At 42.0% G+C, this 20,807-nt stretch overlaps 2 protein-coding genes across 2 annotated transcripts in view; both read left to right on the forward strand.

Annotated features, from left to right (window-relative positions):
- LOC134405515 (vomeronasal type-2 receptor 26-like) overlaps positions 1 to 10,962 on the forward strand; it is a 28,476-nt gene extending 17,514 nt beyond the window's left edge. Inside the window, exons 6-7 of the mRNA XM_063136761.1 lie at positions 3,539 to 4,436; positions 10,623 to 10,962. Of these exons, the coding sequence (XP_062992831.1) occupies positions 3,539 to 4,436; positions 10,623 to 10,962 (1,238 nt within the window). The remainder of the gene's footprint in view (positions 1 to 3,538; positions 4,437 to 10,622) is intronic.
- A 100-nt stretch (positions 10,963 to 11,062) lies between these two features.
- Positions 11,063 to 19,580, forward strand: LOC134406820 (vomeronasal type-2 receptor 26-like). The gene is made up of 4 exons (XM_063138414.1): positions 11,063 to 11,857; positions 13,343 to 13,570; positions 18,340 to 18,466; positions 18,679 to 19,580. The coding sequence occupies exons 1-4, from the start codon at positions 11,063 to 11,065 to the stop codon at positions 19,578 to 19,580; spliced, it is 2,052 nt and encodes a 683-aa protein (XP_062994484.1).
- Positions 19,581 to 20,807: the final 1,227 nt, after the last annotated feature.

The following is a 20,807-nucleotide window of genomic DNA, read 5'->3' on the forward strand; positions in this document are numbered from 1 at the left end:
TCCCGCACCTTCCTGCCAACGAATTAACCTACTTAAAACCCAGACCACCCTAACGTCCCTAGTATGAAGTAGGCGAAAACCACTGTGTGGGAAAATTCCTACTTAGCCCTCCTTCCAAAAGAAGCAGCTGGCTAATCCCACACTAGGAACGGGCGGGAGGGAGGGAGCCGAAAACGAAAGAGGCCGAGCCTCGGGCGGTGCGGCTTATAGCCGCAGCCCCGCCCCTGGCACACGAGGCTCAGCAACAGAGCCACGTGAGTCCATCTCTTTCTTGCTCCTCCCCACTCGCAACCGTTGCCTTCCCGCTCAAACTTAGGTTGGGCGGGGAAGCCTATTTTTGATCATACCCATTTTTGCCTGGAATTTACCTCCGATGTTTCAAATTTTCTGGAAGAGGTCTCTTGTCCTTCCTATTCTATTGTCTTCTTCCACCTCTTGGACAATGTTGCAAACTTCTGTCCATAGTTCTTCCGGGACCCTATCTACTAAACCTAGTCCCTTAAATCTATTCTTCACTTCCACTGCATTCTTCACTTCCACTTCCATTGCATTGGCCAGTAGGCCGAACATAAAAATAAAAATTAGCCTATCCTGCTTTTTATTCCTGTTTGGAATCTTATGGCCTGGAGAGCTAAAGCCAACACTTACCAACTGCTGTAGAACAAATTAGTTATACACAATGTAATGACCTTGCCCCGCATCCTGGTACATGGCTGCGGGGAGGCTATTGCGGGCGTGGGAGAGAAGAGATGTGCTTGCCCACCATTGGTGGGCGTTTGGTGCCAGTAGCTGTGGAAGGGCATAGTTTCCCCTTGCAGAACTTTAATAAATGTGGCCTGAATTTTATACCACATACAGTTGTCTCATCTCATTATTTCCTCCTTCTTTGCTCACAATAGGTCACTCTACAAAAGAGGGCAGGGCTCCTTCAGCTTTAACTGTTGTGATGAAGATGAAATTTCACTAGTTGCTGCATGCATACAAATAACACCTGCTGAAATTCCCTTTTCTATAGAACTGTTAAAGATACAGGAACCCTGTCCTCCTTTCATATGGTCACCCAATTATACAGTCACTATTACATGTGTTGATATAAAGAAAAACTTCAAATACTTCCCAAACTGTTCAATAACAAATATATATATATATATATATATATATATATATATATATATATATATTAGGGGTGTGCACAGACCCCCCGCTCCGCTTCACTTGCAGATCCGCCATTTTCCGGATCGGGAAGCTCCGCCCCGCCCCCGCTCCGCCCACTTCCGCTCCGCTCCGCCCGGAGCTCCGGATCCGGATCCGGAGCTCCGTTTCCCCCCCCCATAGGCTTGCATTGAAAGCTAAAAAATTATACAACTTTTTTTCTGTTCAAGTTAGAAACCTCATGTTTGGCACCATGACACCTCATGGGGATATACACACGCACGCCAAGTTTCAAAGCAATCCCATCATCCCCTGATTTTTGGCGAATTTTTGAAAATCGGGCACCCCACACACAACATCCCTGCGAGGTGGGCAGGGGAGGAGGGAGGGAAGGCAGGCAGGCATGCAGCTGGCATTTCTGGGGGCATAAGGAAGTGAGCCAAGGATAAGCCAGTAATGCATATAAAATGGAATAAATCAATCAATAAACAAAGGAGGGGTGGAATGAAAAGCAGCAGTGTTGCTCAATAAACAACAAGAAGAACTTTTTTTAAAAGGCTATATCTGTCTTTTACCAGCAATAGGGGGACGTGCCCGGGGGAGGGGGAAGTAGCTGCCAGTTCAAGACACTGACAGCCACAGCTCTGAGAAGAAGTAAAACGCTCACTTCGACTCAGAACAGGCATTGCTCCACCACTGAAAAGTGACCATTCACTTCAACTCATGATAGGCATTGCTCCACCGTTTTACTCTCTTTGGAAGGCTCTAATGGCCTTCCAGTGCAGGAGAGAGTGGGGGCACGTCCACGATGAGATGCCCTAGGGGAGCTCATCCCCTTGCACCACATCGATTCAGTTGTTCCCCAAGGTTAGGGTGGGGAGCAGTGCTGTGTTTCTATCTCTTATTCTTGGCTTAGTATATGATTTCAGGTTGTGTTTGTGCATTTGGTGGGGCTACTGTGTTAAAAAACACGGGGAAAAGCCCGTTCAGATGAAGAAAGAGAAGTTTCCCAGAATCCCAAGTTACCTGTTTTGCCTATGCCCTCCTCCAACTTTGGGATCATCATGACCGGGAGCTGACTCTGCCCCTCAGCCCTTTGAAAAAGGTATTTTTCCCGCCGATTTTTTAAAAACGTCTAGCCCGCGACCCGTACGATGCAGAAAGTTGAGAGTGGTCTCAAAATGACCCCCATCCACGACTCTCTGTGCACAAGAATTTTCAGAACGATAGCTTAAACCCCCCCCAGTTATCCCCGATTCTTTCCCTCAATGCAATCCTATGGGCGAAAAGCCGAAAACGCAGTTTGAGCCGCGCGGTTGACCCGATTTTCACAAAAATATAGCCCGCGACCCGTACGATGCAGAAAGTTGAGAGTGGTCTCAAAATGACCCCCATCCACGACTCTCTGTGCACAAGAATTTCCAGAACGATAGCTTAAACCCTCCCCCCAGTTATCCCCGATTCTTTCCCTCAATGCAATCCTATGGGCGAAAAGCCGAAAACGCCGTTTGAGCCGCGCGGTTGACCCGATTTTCACAAAAATATAGCACGCGACCCAGACAACGCAGAAAGTTGAGAGTGGTCTCAAAATGACCCCCATCCATGACTCTCTGTGCACAAGAATTTCCAGAATGATAGCTTCAAAAACAACATAGTTATGCGCGATTATTTGCCGCAATGCAATCCTATGGCGAAATGTTTTCAAGATGGCGACCGGAGCGCTCCGCCTGAACTCGGAGCTCCGAAAAATGGTCGCTTCTCTTCGCCTTGCTTCTAGGGGGTCTGCGGTCCGCTCCTACTCCGCCTCTGGGTAAGGCGGAGCAGGCCAATCCGCTACTGCTTCTACGCTCCTAATCGGAGTGGAGCACATCCCTAATATATATATATATATATATATATATATATATATATATATATATATATTGTTTGTGGAAACTGTGAGTTTCAGAGTTTGGATGGGAACACCCATTATTCTTTGGTACCTTAGCACAGCAAGATCAGTATCAGTGCCAATTTAAACCCCATTTGGATCATATTATCTTGATATAAATAGTAAAAAAGAAAACGTTATAACATGAGAGGTATCAGCTATAAGCATTTCCCTGCCTACAGAGATTAGCTACTAGAGACACTTAAATGGAAAGACTTTCCTTTAGGTCTAGCTTTACTTTCTTTTACGTTTTTTAGGGGCTGGTAGTTTTATCCAGGCAAGAACTGAAAGAAGTTTTTAGTGAGCTTTATTAAAGTTCTAAACCCATGTTTCACTGAGTGTTTATAGGCTTGTTGCCATAGGAGATCCTTCAGCAATATCTCCTTCAGGATATGTAACTTCTTTCCCCTAACACATTGCTTAAAATATTTAAACAAGACTTCTTATTTTTTCCAGATATGGATGCCTGTATCAAATGTCCAGAAGATCAATATCCCAACAAGAACCAAACTCAATGCATTTCCCGTGCTCTGAGCTACTTGTCTTACAAAGATCCTTTAGGAATCATCTTTATTATGTTGGCTCTTTCTTTCTCTTTGATTACAACTGCAGTGCTTGGAATGTTTAGGAAGCACAAGGATACCCCCATAGTCAAAGCCAACAATCGGAACCTCAGCTACATCCTACTCATCTCCCTCCTTCTTTGCTTCCTCTCGTCCCTGCTGTTCATTGGACGGCCTGAAAAGATTACCTGCCTTCTACGACAAACGGCTTTTGGCACCGTCTTCTCTGTGGCCCTTTCCTCTGTGTTGGCAAAGACCATCACTGTGGTCCTAGCATTCAAGGCAACCAAGCCAGGTTCTAGAATGAGGAAATGGATGGGGAAAAGACTGGCAAGTTCTATTGTCCTTTCGGGCACCTTTATCCAAGTAGGCATTTGTACAATTTGGTTAAGTATGTCACCTCCATTTCCAGATATGGACATGAACTCATTGAAGGACAAAATCATAGTGGAATGTAATGAGGGTTCAGCTGTCATGTTTTGCTGTGTCTTGGGCTACATGGGCTTCCTGGCTGTTGCCAGCTTCACTGTGGCTTTTCTAGCCAGGAAGTTGCCAGATACTTTCAATGAAGCCAAATTTATCACTTTCAGCATGCTGATCTTTTGCAGTGTTTGGTTCTCCTTTGTTCCAACATACCTGAGCTCCAAAGGAAAATACATGGTAGCTGTGGAGATCTTCTCTATCTTAACCTCCAGTGCTGGCTTACTGGGTTTGATTTTTTCCCCTAAATGCTTTGTCATCATTTTGAAGCCTCAGCTAAACTACAAGAAACATTTGACAAGGAGAGAAAAGTACACAACATAGACTTGTCTCTGTATTCTGCTCTAATACATAGTACATTGGACATGTCAACTGAGTGGAGATGTAATTCCTAAAGTTCCCTTGTTGAAGCTAGTATGATTAAACTCACTTAGAAATATTTTAATGTTGTCTCGTCTTCTGTAAAATTGAGCTTGTCATCATTTAAACTGTGCTACATAGCATTCCCACAAATATATTTCAGTGTTCTTTCCTTGTTCTGGAATTGTGGGTAAATCTGTCTAACACTGATACAGCTCCAGTCATGGGCCAGTGACTTTCTCAAAATCTCTTTGCTTGGTCCTTCTATTAATATATTGATTAACTTCTCTTAACTAGTCTGAGAATTGTTTTCACCCATGTGCTGTACAACTTCATAGAAACATGCTAACCTGTTTTTTATTGAGTGTCAAAGACACACTGACAGTGATACTTCTCTGCATGTAAGAACCATAAGCATGTCTTCTCACATGGGCTGCCTAATGGATGCAGACAAACAGCATTGTCTTGCCTGTCATGAGGCTGAGGATGCAGATATGCTAATTTGTCATGGCTTGCTAACTACCTGTTACAGCAAACTGTACTTTCTTCATATCATTTGTTCTAGGTTGGCAAGGAGCATGGCAGTACCTCTCTATATGATAGATTTGGCCATTTGGGTTTTCTTGCCCTACCTACACATGACAGGTCTGTTCAGGAAACACACTAAGCCATGGTAAGGCCACTAACCCTTTTACAGCAAATGGTTAGTGAGCATTTTGAAACTGCGGGTATGCCTAAGCCATAATGTTTAGCTCAAAATGCTTAATTACCATGGCTTAGCATGTTGTCTGAACAGGGTCTATATCAGGGAAGGTTCCTTCTCAGGAAAAGGGGTCACCGGGGGGGGGGGATCTACACTACTGCTTTTAAAGCGCTTTAAAGCACTTTGAAAACGTTTTGAAAACTGTATATGCAGTGTGTCCTGGGCCCCAACAGTTGTCAAAACTGTTATAAAGTGCTTTAAAGTGCTTTAAAGTGCTTTAAAGCAGTAGTGTAGATCCTGCCCAGGGCTACTCCCCTGCACCGCCACCTTCAAATTCATCAGCAAATTCAGTGACGCAGTACTGGTGATGGTTGGAGGCCATAAATATCCAGGGGGGTTGCATTCGGCCCCAGAGCTTTATCTTGCCTTCCTAGAAGTGTAGACTTGCACTGCCTAGAAGTCTCTTGCACTGCTTAGAAGTGTAGACTCATCACTGCTCTAATACATACTTCATTAGATTTGTCAATTGAATGGAGATGTAATTACAACCTTGGAAAATTTATATTCCTAAAGTATCCTGTTGAAGTTAGTATGTTTAAACTGACTTAGAAATTTTAAAATTCATCCTGTTCTTCTTTGAAATAAAGCATTGCTATGCAGAATTCCACCAAAAACATTTCAGCATGTTTTACATTTGTTCTAGAATTTTTAATTGTCTCTCTAACTGAGGCTTTTCCATACTCTGAGCTAACAGTGACTGACCAAGAAAGAGATCTGAGTTTGATAAAAATGCCAACCTAGTGTGTGGTGGCTGTAAAGATGGCAAACTCCACATTGAGAGCCAGTGTGGTGTAGTGGCTAGAGTGTTGGACTACTAGTTGGGAGATCCAGGATCTAGTACCCACTCGATAATAACTGGCAAATGACAGACAAACACAAGAAATGTAGTTTTATTCAATCTTTTGCTTCCTGCCCATCTCTTCCCCCCTGTGGTCAAGTGGATAAGACATGGGATCAGGACAACAGAGCTCAATTCATAAGAATTGGGCTCTATTGTCTAGAAAATGCACAGTGGCATTCTGGGTAGCAAGATTACTGGGAATCACCATTCTCATTTTTTCTCCCATGGCGGGGGGGGGGGGTTATAGAAGGTTTAACTCCCTCCCTCCCTCCCTCCCCCTCTCTCTCTCTCTGTGTGCATGCGTGTGTTGGTTCTTTTCGCCCATGCACCAGGGTTAAGAAGCCTGGCTGTTTAATAGGACTTCCCTACAGCAATTTTAAACCACTTTAAAACTTTGATACACCCCTTCCCTTTCAACTGCACAGTCATATTTAATGGATTCTATGTCTTACATGTGGATCTAGAAACTACAATTCCCAACAACCCTAAGGCTTGTACCCATTCCACTGTAAATGTGGGTTAAAAGCAAGGAATAGATGGGGGTTCAGGACTAGTTTTGGGAAGTCTTCAGGCTTTTTCCTGCAATCCTATGATGAAGGGGGGCACAGTAGATCTTTAGGTCTCATGTGCTATGTTTCTCAGCTCCCTTTTGGGGTTCAAGTGCTGGGAACTTTGCTTCACTAGAGGGGTTGTTTTTCCCTGAGGGCAGAATGTATTTGCTGCTTAGAGCCTAAGGCAGGATCTACACTACTGTCTTTAAAATGATTTCTAACAGTAGTTACAACTGTTGGTGGCACCGAGGAAACACTCCATGTACAATTCTCAAAAGATTTTCAAAGTTTTATATCTTGTTTGGTGCAGATCTGGCCTATGATGCAGACAGTCATGCTGAGAATGCTGAGGTCAAGTTATAGATCAATGGACCAGTATGAGAAGACGTTGCAATGTTCATTTCTCCTCATGGCTAGCCATTCCTTGAGTTCAAAATGTTCTCATATATGGCCTAAGGTAACATCAGCAGCCTAAAACTATGAAAATGACTGTTTTGGCAGGGATTTGCCCATCCAATATGTCTTTCACCAATCCAGAACAAAATTTCTTGTTGACAACTGGAGAGAAGGCAGAATAAAAGCCAGTCACATGGGAAGAAAGTTTACAGGAGTCAGTGAACCAAAAAGTGACTTAACTTTAGGAAGAAGACTTCAGTTCAGTTTTTTTCTGTTGTTCTGTTTTGCATAGCTCCATGATTTGTTAACAGAGTTTGGCTAGTTTGAGGGCCTTTTCAACCTTAGTTTGCATTAGGGCTGTGCTTCGCTTCTCTTCTGGTTGGAGAAGCAATAGCGAGGTGGCCTGATTCGCCTCTGGAAAAGGTGGAGGAGAAGCGAGTTGGGGGGGCTGCGGATCGAGGCGAAGAGGATCGCCTCAATCCTAAGCTCCAGATGCAGGTAAGTGGGGGGAGGGGGACTAATCTGGCGCTGCTGCCACCGCAGTCCCTGCGGCGATGGCGATGGAGCCAGGTAAGGGGGCAGGGCAGAGGGAGGCTTACCTGTGTCCATCGTGGTCCATCACGGGCTTCAATTGGGGCCCCAGCTTCAAGTGGAAGAGGCCGTGGCCTTCTCTTCTGCTTGAAGCTGGGGCCTCAATTGAAGCCTGCGATGGACTGTGACAGACGCAGGTAAGGAGGGGGGGTTGGTCTACCTGGCACTGCCGTTGTCACTGTCCATGCAGCGGTGGAGCCAGGTAAGGGGGCAGGGCGGAGGGAGGCTTACCTGTGTCCATCGTGGTCCATCGTGGGCTTCAGTTGAGGCCCCAGCTTCAAGTGGAAGAGGCAGTGGCCTTCTCTTCCGGCTTCAAGCTGGGGCCTTAATTGAATCCCGCGATGACGGACACAGGTAAGGGGGTGGGGTGTGTGTCTTACCTGGCACCGGTGCTGCTGCCATCCATGTGGCAACGGCGGTGGAGCTGGATCTCGCTCCACGGAGTGGAGCGGGGGACGGGCAGATCGGCCCGAAGAGGATGGGGCCCAATCCAGAAGTTCTGGATTGGGCCACGAAGCAGATCGGGGGTCTGTGCAAAGCCCTAGTTTGCATTCCTTTTAGTTTTCAACGTTTTCAAAGGCTGCAGCCAGCCTCTGTTTCTCAACCAACTTTTGGGGGCTAGATGCCTAGCCCCTAGGCTGCTTATATCTGTTCTTTTACTCACTGGTGAGGCTCAGACTTTACTGCCTTTTCTATTTTAAAACATTTCATTTTAAAACATTTCTACCCAGATTAATTTTCCTGTCTAGACTTCCCTGAGTTCGACAACTGAGGTCTCTCTCAACTTTCCTCAGAGTCTGCAAAAGCCTGTTTTTTGGATCTCTGCCTGGGACAGGCAGCTATACCTTTATTTTAATTCTCCCCTTTTTCCTTCCTTCCTTTCTTGAAAAGTTGGGACCATAGTTGCAAGCTACAAAAATTGCATTTAACCAATTTAGACTGGTGGACGTTTAAGTGGAGCAAATTAACAATTCAATTGCTGCTAGTTGGGCCTAGTATTCTCTTCCCATTGTTTTCTAACAGGCCCTAACAAGAGTTAAACTGACATTTATTTTTCATAGTGTACACATATACTTTTTGTAGTCGTCAAATGTTTTATTTATTTTATTCGTTTATTTATTGCATTTTTATACCGCGCAATAGCCGAAGCTCCCTGGGCAGTTCACAAATGTTTTACATTTTACTTCTGTAAGTGATATTCCTTTGCATTTAGTTCTTTTTATAAACTATTCATAATTTAGGATAGGGTGACCACATGACAAGGAGTACACAGGGCTTGTGTATGAAGAGGGAATTTCACCAGGTGCTACATGCATACAAATGACACCTGCTGAAATTCCCTTTTCTAGACAACTGTTAAAGATACAGGAGCCCGGTCCTCCTTTTCATATGGTCACCCTACTGAAGACTTCCTATGTGTCAAGTTTCATTTGTTTAACTGGTTGAAGAGTATTCACTGTTACCCATGTGTGATACCATAGCAAATAACAAGACCCTAGGGAGACATCTTTATCTGTCTTGTCATTGTCAAAATTACCGGTTTTATGTTTTTGTGCTACTGAATGAATTTGAATTCCAAAGGGTTACTTATGAGACCCCCAGTAATCATAAATTCTGTGCTGCATAAATACATGGTTCAATACATTATGTAGTGATAGGAAGGTCTAAGTCTTTCATAGGGAAGGGGAGAGACAGATATGTATAATCTAAACTTTTGAACAAATATTTAGAAAAGCAGTTCATATTTGTACATGCTGCAGAGGGAATACATTATTCAGAGACACTGATGGTGAAATTTCAACAAAGGGAAACTTTACGAGCTGTATGGCAGAAGCAATGATACTGAGATATCTTATGGAACAAGATTTACATCAGTGTGTCGACAGCATCACAAGCCTTGTTTGTAAGAATGCAAGAAAACTGATTCTCTTCAGATAATGCTGCAGGAAGAAGCAGGAAGTCCCAAATCTTGGTGGGAGATGTTGGCGTTGTGATGGTTGACTTCAAGATGGTGATGCTAGTGATTTTGCTGCTTCTTTTAGTGTTTCATATTGTATGCGAGACACATTCTATTAATTGCACCATATCTAATGATCCACTTCCTCTACCGCATGAATTTTATCAGCCAGGCAACTTTGTCATAGGTGCAATTGCCTCTCAAGTCTTCTTCTTTCACAACAACCCCTCTTTCATACTGCAGCCTGCGCAGATGTTCATTGATGAATCTGTGTAAGGATGTTTTTCCTTTTCTTTTGGTAATGTCATAATAAATGGCAACAGATAATTAAACATGTATCATGACTTACTTTTCAGAATGAGAAAAGTAGCATTGTAGAACACATGGGGGTTTGTCAGTTATTTTGTTTGCCCTGCCTGTGGAATGTGGCGGTAGTTCATTCTCAACACTTCATTCACTTTTACCTATTGTCTCAACTCTGTTTAGGGATGAGGAGAATTTCATTTGGTCATCCTGTTAAGGGAACCAAACAAATTTGGGTTTGCTGGAATAATATATGAATTGGAACACCATTATCCTTTCGATGGCTCACTTATTTTACATATTTTATGGAAATCTGCAGACAAAAGCTCTATTTTATGCCAGAAATTCATATAATTAAATTTGAATGATCAGAGATTTTTTTTTTAAAAAACTCAAATATAATGGACTAATCATTGTTACAGACAATACTAATATTATCTGGTATATCCCTCCTATCTCTGTCATCTATTCACATCCATTCTTCCAAGTTAAATTCAATTAATTCATATTATTACATTTTACAAGCATTACCATGTTTTATGTTGTTTTTATAGTTCACTTTTATAGTGTTCCGTGGTTGGCTCTGCGTCCTGATGCACACTATACCAATAACTTTTCTCTAAGCGCTGTATAGATTTAAGCAGCACTTTAACCTTAAAAACATGTTGCCATAAGATGATGTAAGGTTCAAATGCACTTCCTGTTACTTCACTGATCTGGCAACTCTCATTACAGTTCTGTTCCAAAGTTCTACCAGCACATCTTGGCCTTGTCATTTGCTGTAAAACAGATCAATGAGAATCCAAAATTTTTACCAAACATCACCCTGGGTTTCCACATTCTCAATGGCTACTTCATTGCAAGGATGACCTATAAGGTCACAATAAGTCTGCTTTGCACTCACCAGAGATTTGTTCCCAACTTCATCTGTGATGTGCAGAAAAAAATTACAGCTATCATTGGAGGACTTGTGACTGAAGCCTCTTCCATTATGGCCAACATCATTGGCATCTACAAGATTCCACAGGTAGGTCATTTGCATGAGGTTCTGGAAATTCCATTGCATAAGCTGTAACATTTTCTTTTAATCCATCTGAAGATGACTTTTGCATTTTTTCCAGCTCAGTTATGGGTCATTTTTCCCAGCACATGGTGACAAAACACTATTCCCATTTATGTACCAGATGGTCCCAAATGAATCACGTCAGTACTTGGGGGTTGTCCGGTTACTTCAGCACTTTGGGTGGACATGGGTTGGACTCTTGGCTGTGGATGATGATTATGGGGACAAGTTTTTGCAGACAGTGGTACCACTCCTTTCTCAGAATAGTATCTGCTATGCATACATACTTCGATTACCAAAACGGACTTATGTGGATGATTATACAGACTTGCTTTTAAACCTGCTACAACATTATTCAGTTCTCATGGGGAAAAAATCCAGTGCATGTTTTGTACATGGAGAACCTCCATCTTGGCAGAATTTGAGAATAATGCTCTTCTTAGCACCACTTTTTTCATTGCCGCCCCTGGGTAAAGTGTGGATTGCAACATCCCAATGGGAGTTTCAAGCCCTGTCTATTCAAAAATTGTGGGATATGCAGAATTTCCATGGTGCCATAGCCTTCATGGTTCACTCAAACCAGCCACATGGATTCCAGGAATTTCTTCACACTGTAAAGCCTAACTGGACAAAAGGAGACAATTTTATTCAGAATTTCTGGGAGCAGGCTTTTAGCTGTCCATTAAAAATCCCCAGTGTGAATGTAGAGGACAAGGAATTCTGCTCTGGGGATGAAAAGTTGGAGAGCCTTCCTAGTACTTTCTTTGAAATGAACATGACTGGCCATAGTTATAACATCTACAATGCTGTCTATGCTGTTGCACATGCTTTGCATGCCATCTATGAATCCAGAAGAAGACGGGTGGAGAGAAGGAGATGGGCAATTCAGAATGTACAACCATGGCAGGTGATTATGTCCTAAAGACACAGATCTATTTTTGGTCTTGAGTCCAGCCATCTACAGCACCACACCTCCAATAATGCTCCTCAGAGTGATGCTACATCATAATATTCTGAGCATTCTGTCTCTAAACCATATTAGGAGAGTCCACATGAAATAGTGGTGAAGTTTCTTCCTAAAAAAAAAAAAAAAAGAGGAGAAAAATGAGAAAACTTCAGCTATCTCATTAGTATTACTAAGAACACACACACACACACACACACACACACACACACACACACACACACCAACATTCAGAGAATTCTCCTGTAACAATTATTAACCCAACTTTGAGGGCTACTTCTCTCTCATTTGAATTGCATCAGTCCAACAGTAGCATTCTAAGTTTTTGCTTTGGCAGAAACTTTTCATGCCTTGCACATATCGATATCCAAACATAAGAGGTTGCTGGAAGGAGAGAGACTGGCAATTGAAAATAGGCAGCTATGTCTGATTATTACACCTCCATGATAGCATGTGATTTAGATGTAGGGCAAACTACGCCCTCTAAATTGGGGGGGACGGGACGAAATTCTTCATATCTGTGGTCTCAAACCCTACTGGATAAGCATTTGTTAAATGTGAAATACTGGAATTTTGGAACATGCAGCCATGGCAGATAACTACATCTTTAAGATCCCATTATATTTTTCAAAGCAGGGCAATATCATCCAGAGATGGAAAAACTTGTCAAGTTCTCCCAGCTATACATAATGGTTCACTCCACTTTTTGCATACATTTGGTCAACTAGCCCAATGAAGACAATAGTTAATGTTGTTGGGTGTTTCTGTTTTGTGTTTTATTTTTAACATACTTGGGCATGCCGTGGATGTATGTTGAGCCACAAAAAGCCTGGATTGCCCAACGATGGACATCACTACATAAGGAAGAAGGACCTCCTCTTCCATCACCACCACCTCTTCCTTCTCTTCTCCACTCCTGCTATTTCTCCATTTTTACATGTTTCTTTAGCAGGTGATCTCACCCATGAATGCTGCATTCCAAGCAAGTGATTTCTCTCAGAGTGAAGCACAGTGAATGAGGTGGCACATTCTGATTAAAAAATTACTATAAATGCTGTTTGCTAGCATCATGGCAATGCTATCACACAGATGATCTTCATAATGCCTCATTATGAAGAAGGAGCCTTTCCTTGGTGAGAGTCATGGGCAAGGTGCTGGAGCAACATTGACCCTTTCAGGCTGTGGCAAATGCTCCAGCAGCAAGTGGCAGAATTCCACAGTGGACAGATAGGAGCCATGTGGTGTACATGCCATCTTCCACTCCTTCCAATCCATCATCAGAGACATGTCACTCAGCATGTCATATGACAAGGCCAGTCCTAATCACAATACATTTTAGATGAATCCGATCTTTGTAAAGCTCCTTGTAGATATTTCAACACCTTGTTGTACCTTTTTTCTTTTTCTTTTTTTTCTGTCTCAACCTAGTTCCATCATTTTCTAAGGAGCAACTTGTTCAACAACAGTGCTGGAGATACTGTGACTTTTGATGAGAATGGGGAATTAGTAGCTGGTTTCGATGTTACGAACTTGGTTACATTCCCAAATAACTCTTTTGTTAGAGTAAAAGTTGGAAGACTTGAACCTTGGGGTCCTCCAGGGAAAGAGTTGAACCTTGATGACAATCAAATTCAGTGGCATAGAAACTTTAACCAGGTGAGACACAGATACAGTTCTACAAAGCGGTAGTACTGAAATATATGAAATAATTCAAGAATGCTTCATATTGGGCAGACTTAAATTCAGGAGCTGTATTGTGGTGGGTAGGAGATTTATATATATATATGTTCCCCCCAGAATTCCTGAGTAGAAAAGAGATAGTGCTGTATGTATTGTTGACATCAAAGCCCAATTCTCCAGGTGGCATCTCTCAGTGGCTTCATATAGATGTTAAAATGCCCATGGGACAAGATGCAACACTGAAACATCTGAGCAGCCAAAATGGGAGAGAATTCCACAAGAATTAGATTTTAAAACCAACCACCCAGGAATGGCGAAAACTACTGTAAAATCTAGGTGAGAAAGTTAAGATGGAGAATTCAATGGTACAAGGTGAATATGTAAATTTCATTTTCTTCTGCATTCAAATTTATATCAGGCTTTCTGATTTAAATATCAAGAAATCAACAAATTTAGGAACTTAGATAATTCTTATAAAAACAATCTGAACTGAAATTCTCATCTATGCTCAAAACTAATTCAGCATGGATGTGATTGTATACAGAGGGATTCAAATCCACTATTTAAGAGCTAAGCAAACAAAGTCCTGGGCCTGAATGGACAAATGTGTCCATTTAAGTTTTTTCCATATTCATTATTTGATATTCTCAGGTTTTCACACATCCCTAACCAATGGTGTCAAATGCATCTGAGAAACCTAGGAGAACCAACTGCTTTGCATTTCCAACATATAGTCCTTGGTGTATGTCATCCACCAGGGCCTCTGTCACATACTGGCAATACCCTGTTCCATAAGTGGAAGGGGAGAACAGGCAAAATATAGTGCCCCTCACATGTGGTAGTTGACTCATCAATTAAAGATCATGAACATTAAGTTACAGTTAAAAAAGTTTAAGCTTTTAGTGAAGAAAAATATTAACAAGAAAATGTTTTAAATTCCAACTGGATACATATCAGCATTGGCTGATATGGCAGCTGCACCCCTTCCTAGAGTTAGAAGACTGAAAGATAGTAGTGCACATGCTGGTAACTTTGAGGCTCGACTTCTGCAATGTTCTCTACATAGGGCTACCTTTGTGTCTAGTCTGGAAACATCAACTAGTTCAAAATATGGCAGCCAGGTTGGTCACTGGTACATCTAGGGGTGACCACATTACACCATTCTTAAAATTAGGGCTGTGCACGGACCCCTGAATCTGCTTCAAATCTGGATGTGGACCTTCCAAATCATGCCCGATCTGTCTCGGACCGATTCAGACATCCCCCAATCCACCTCGGAGCTGGATCCGAGGCAAGATTCAGACCTCAGAAACGCGATTCGGATGTGTTTCTGCATAGAGTTCCATTGGGAGAAATAAATGCCTATAACTTTTTCATTTTTCAAGATAGCAACATGACATTTTCTAAGCTTATAGATGGGTTTATGGTTGTCATCTGTGGAAATTTTGAGAATGATCTGTTCACAGGGTTTGTTGTAATTAATTTTTAAAAATTGAATTTTTCAAAGGAACAGTTCAAGCAGTCTCCCTTAGCAAAGAGAGAAGGTCTGTGTATTCAAGAGAAGATCAGACACTATCCATTGAAGTGCAAATCTCCCCTTCACAGTGTTCTCTTTGTTTTGTGTTGTAAAAGCTGGGCTAGCAGAGCCTGAGGGTGTTCCCATTCAGACTCTAATTAGCTGTGAAGGACTGTAAGTTAGGGACTAGGTAGGTACAGCACAAAGAATGTGGCAGAAGAACATAATACTGGACAGACTGCCTACTAGTGCTGCTGGGCACAGCAGTCACACCTAGCCCCCTGCCTTGCGCTGCCTGAATGTGTCTGCTGCTGCCTTTCATTGTACAATAAAGAGGTTTAAATTTATATAATATATGTGTGTGTGCTGCTTTGCCAAGACAAATTATGTGCTTGTGTACAACACAGCCTGCTTTACAGTAACATAGGCAGACTATTAACATCACACACACACACACACACACACACACACACACACACACACACATAGAATTATTTATATATATTTTTAACGTTTTTTTAACAAACAAAACTGACTGAACACACACACACACAAACACACACACAGAGACAGAGACAGGATAAGACAAACACAAAAGGCACTTGGATGGAACAAGGGGGAGGGGGGAAGGGAAGAAAACAAATACACACGGAACAGAACAAACAAACTAAAGTTTATATAATAAAGAGCAGAATAAAATTAAATTCTAAAGAGAGAGAGAGAGAGAACAGGGAAAGTTAAAGAAAGACCTAACCAAAAATTCAACAAACACCTCCTAAACGTGACAACAGCACACAGAGCTCCAAAAAACCCCACTCTTTCTCCTTCTAAGTCTCTACCCACAAAGACACAAGGATGAAAAATCTCTGCTGATCTCTCCCTCATTAAGCCCACCTTCACCACTGTGATTGGTGGCTGCTGGACACTTGAGCAGGATTGGGGGATATAGTGGTGGTGTGCTCACTAATCTGCACGATTGGGAGATGAAGCTTTCAACCACCACCACTACCCCGGCAATCTCCTTCTCTATCACTCCCTTTTTAAAGTTTTTTTTAAAAATAATTACAATAAAACCACTGAATATATTTGTCTGAAAATTTACACACATGACATACATGAAGAAATCTCTAAGTTCCCAAAGTTTCATGTTTTTATCTTTAAAAATAAAAAAGTTATACACGTTTATAAATCACAATGAAACCCTAAGGGAAAAAAGCGGTTTGACCTAAAAAGACGTCCGAATCTCCAAATTGATCCAAATAGATTCGGAAAGGTCCGCTCTGCTCTGGACTGATCCAGAGACCCTCCTGAACCACCTCAGATTGGTGATTTGGAAGTCTGAATCACCCCGATCCACTTTGGATTTGGGGTTCAGATCCGAGGCAGTGCACAGCCCTACTTAAAATCTCTTCTCTAGCTACCAATTAGTTTCTGGGTGAAGTATAAAGTGTTGGTTATCACCTTTAAAGCCCTACATGGTTTGGGTCCAGGCTACCTGTTGAATCGCCTTCTCCTCTACAATCCGCCCCACACACTCAGGTCCTCTGGGAAGAATTTACTTCAGTCAGCAAAGACTAGGCTGACAAACATTACCCAGAGGACCTTCTTTTCTGCTGCTCCCATACTGTGGAATAGCCATATACATATTTAGTGATGATGAATTTTCCCATTTTCAGCTGCATGCCAGAGGAGACTCATCAGCTTGACAGTCTGATCTCTTCCTGCAGGCCTATCCAGTGGAATTTTAGGATGCTTTTAGTATGTTTTTAGGATGGTTTTTAACAGTGTATACTATGTTTTTAATCAGTATTTTATGTATTTTATGCTTGCTGTTGTTCCCGCCTTGACCCAATCAGAGAGGCAGGTAAGAATTATTATTATTATTATTATTATTATTATTATTATTATTATTATTATTATTATACACATCATAGATGAAAAATAATATAGGAACAGGGGCATAAAACAAAGAAATTTTAAGAGATTTCACGGGAATTCCCTATTTGGACCATCATGCCTGAAATCTTGCATAAATGGATGTTTTGCAGCTGTCATTTGTGTAAAAAACCTTTTATGTAATGTGCCATCATTTTTGTGCAAAATGGTGGTTCACTGAGGAGTCAGGTGGCTGCATGCTACTCCCATGGAACCTGTGGGCCACCCAGCTGAAAATGGGAAAGTTCATCATCACTAAATATGGACAGTATATGCCTAAATGATGCCTTACCCCAGGGATCACCCAGGAGTCATCCCTGTGCATCCACATGATGCACAGGGGATCCCAGGGGCATGGAGGGATGATCCCTCCAGTTCCCTGGGATAACCAGCGCCAGTTGTATCCTGATTTTTCATCCCAAGACTGGTGGAGGTGTGGCTGTCCATTTCAGTTTTGTCCCGGCTCCTTGTGAGTAAACATGAGGAGCCAGGTGCCAGGCATTGGGCAAGGAGCTCTTCAAGCACTCCGTGCCCATGAAGGGTGGGGACAGGAGCAGAATCTTTTGTTTTTTATATATACCTTTTTATTTTCGCTGGAAATTTTAAAAATGGCCATTTTGATGGGCAAGATTCCCGGGATGTCGCACGGCCCATGTGGACTGACGGGGAGGATCTTGATATCAGAATACTGTGAGATTCTCCCCCCTCCCTCCTAGAATGCTGAGAAGTTTAGACATGCCCCAAGTTGAAGAAGAGGGGGTAGTAAAGACTCGATTTCCACAATTACGACAGAACATATGCAATCCACAAAGAATCTCGAAGACACTTGTAGCACTTTAAACCAAATGAGGAAACAACTAATAAATCTTGAGTTCCTTCGATTTGGTGCTTGGTTGAAAGCTGTATACCATCTGTGGGATGATGATGATGATGATGATGATGATGATGATGATGATGATGATGATGATACATGAGGAATATGATTTCTGTCAAATAAGCAGGCTTGGTGTTTTCCTCAGGATCTCCTCTGTCATCTGACTAATTACAAGTACTTGTAAGCAAAGCATTTGTTCTGGGCACTATTCAGGACCAGTGAATTTATCACAGTTGCAATGGTGGGTGTTTTTTTTTTTACAATATTTGTTCAAAGAAGTGCAAACTGCCTACTACAAAAAGGAGAACATGGTAAACCCAGCAAAGTCATCATTCCATATCAAAAGCCACTCCCTAGAGATGGGTCATTGTCAACATACATCTCCCTAATGCTAATCTCCCCCTTTACATTTCTGGGCAGGTGCTGCCCCTTTCTGTGTGCAATGATAACTGCTATCCAGGCTACAGCAGAAAAAAGAAGGAAGGAGAGACATTTTGCTGCTATGATTGCATTCCCTGTCCAGAAGGGATGATCTCAGACAAGAAAGGTACAGGACATAATGTGCAGTAAGTTGGCCAATGGGCCTAAAATAAAATCCAGAATAGCCTTTTTATTGTTCTTTGTTATAGAGAAATCAGCACTATAGGGTATTATTGCAGTAGGTGGACTTTCAATAATATTTATTTCATGAAGTATGACTTCTTTCCCCAACATATTGGTTGAAATCTTGAATTGCTGAAACTGCACTTCATTTTTCAGATATGGATGCCTGTATCAAATGTCCAGAAGATCAATATCCTAATAAGAACCAAAATCAATGCATTTCCCGTGCTCTGAGCTACTTATCTTACAACGAAACTTTAGGGATCATATTTAATATATTGGCTATTTCTTTCTCTTTGATTACAACTGCAGTGCTTGGAATGTTTATCAAGCACAAGGATACCCCCATAGTCAAAGCCAACAACCAGAACCTCAGCTACGTCCTCCTCATCTCCCTCCTTCTTTGTTTCCTCTCATCCCTGCTGTTCATTGGACGGCCTGAAAAGATTACCTGCCTTCTACGACAAACAGCTTTTGGCACCGTCTTCTCTGTGGCCCTTTCCTCTGTGTTGGCAAAGACCATCACTGTGGTTCTGGCATTCATGACAACCAAGCCAGGTTCTAGAATGAGGAAATGGATGGGGAAAAGACTGGCAAGTTCTCTTGTCCTTTCTGGCACCTTTATCCAAGCAGGCATTTGTACAATTTGGCTAAGTACTTCTCCTCCATTCCCAGATCTGGACATGCACTCACTGAAGGGCAAAATCATAGTGGAATGTAATGAAGGCTCAGCTGTCATGTTTTCCTGTGTCTTGGGTTACATGGGCTTCCTGGCCATTGCCAGCTTCACCGTGGCTTTTCTGGCCAGGAAGTTGCCAGATACTTTCAATGAAGCCAAGTTTATCACTTTCAGCATGTTGATCTTTTGCAGTGTTTGGTTCTCCTTTGTTCCAACATACCTGAGCTCGAAAGGAAAATACATGGTAGCTGTGGAAGTCTTCTCTATCTTAACCTCCAGTGCTGGCTTACTGGGTTCTATTTTTTCCCCTAAATGCTTTGTCATCATACTGTGGCCTCAGCTAAACCAGAAGGAACATTTGACAAGGAGACAAAAGTAAAAAATGTAGACTTGTCTCTAAACTAAGCTATCCAGAATTCCCTCCAAAAAACATTTCAGCATGTTTTACCTTTGTCCTAGGATTTTTGAACACTTTCTCTAACTGAGTATTTCCATACTTTGAGATAGCATTGACTGACCAAGAAAGAGATCTCATCTTGATAAAAACATCAACAGTGTGTGGCTGCTGTAAGAAGGCAAACTCCATGTTGAAAGCCAGTGTGTAGTAGTGGTTAGAGTATTGGACTGGGAGTCAGGAGATCTGGGTTCTTGTCCCCCACTCAGTAATGAAAACTCACTGGGTGACTTTGGGCAAATCACAGACTCTCAGCCCAACCTACTTCACAGGGTTATTGTTGTGAGGATAAAAATGGAGAGGGGGAGGATCATGTAGGCCGCCTTGGGTTCCTTGGAGGAAAAAAAACCAGGATAAAAATGTAATAAATAAATACATAAGTATGTTATTCTTTATTAGAAGAGGAATTGAGAATAAATATGCAGTATCATATTACCTTCATACAAATCTATGGTGCAACCACATTTAGAATACTGTGTATAGTTCTGGTTAACACACACACACACACACACTGGGGCCCTGTGCCTCAGATCACATATCTTATGCACATGACCATAGATGGGTGGAGATGGGCAGGAGGAGAATAACTGAATGAAGTTCTGTTTGTTTACATACCAGTACATTTCTTGCTTTTACCAGTCATTTGCCAGTTATTACAGGCTCCAGGCTAAAAGATCCCTTTTGTGCCCATAGAGATACAACTAGATATAACTGCAAAGTTGATATATCAATAAAAGTTTAATATTTGAAGATCCTCTATTCACATGCACATAACATAATGATGAAGAATTTATATACACCTTAGGTTTATCCATGTATTTCACTTTTGCCTGAAGTGCGATCAAATTAAAACATTCTGTTCCAGGCTAGTGACCTGGAGATTCTTCTGTCAGAAGAAAAGGACAGAAGTGTTGGCAGCATGATTGTCTCTTCTGAGTATTGGAATAAATATGGAAAAGCAGCCATCTTGTCTCCTGGCTCCTTTAGTGGACCTGGTAGAAGGATACAGTCAGGTCTAGAAGTTGGCACTGAAGCAATTGCAGAGCAAGATGGGCACTGGAATTTCCTAAATCTTGAAGTGATATGTCTTTTTCTTCCTGTGGCATTTTGATACCATGAAATCTCTCAGCTCCTCTCAGAAATCTCTCAGCT

The sequence above is a fragment of the Elgaria multicarinata genome, chromosome 11, assembly GCF_023053635.1.
Source record: "Elgaria multicarinata webbii isolate HBS135686 ecotype San Diego chromosome 11, rElgMul1.1.pri, whole genome shotgun sequence".
NCBI classification, from domain to species: domain Eukaryota; kingdom Metazoa; phylum Chordata; class Lepidosauria; order Squamata; family Anguidae; genus Elgaria; species Elgaria multicarinata.

Bases quoted from the DNA above. Each gene is read 5' to 3' on its own strand.
- LOC134406820 (XM_063138414.1), top strand. From the start codon at position 11,063: ATGTACCAGATGGTCCCAAATGAATCACGTCAGTACTTGGGGGTTGTC. The intron at 11,858-13,342 runs GTGATTATGTCC...GTCTCAACCTAG, and splicing joins AGAATGTACAACCATGGCAG to TTCCATCATTTTCTAAGGAG. The intron at 13,571-18,339 runs GTGAGACACAGA...ATTTCTGGGCAG, and splicing joins GGCATAGAAACTTTAACCAG to GTGCTGCCCCTTTCTGTGTG.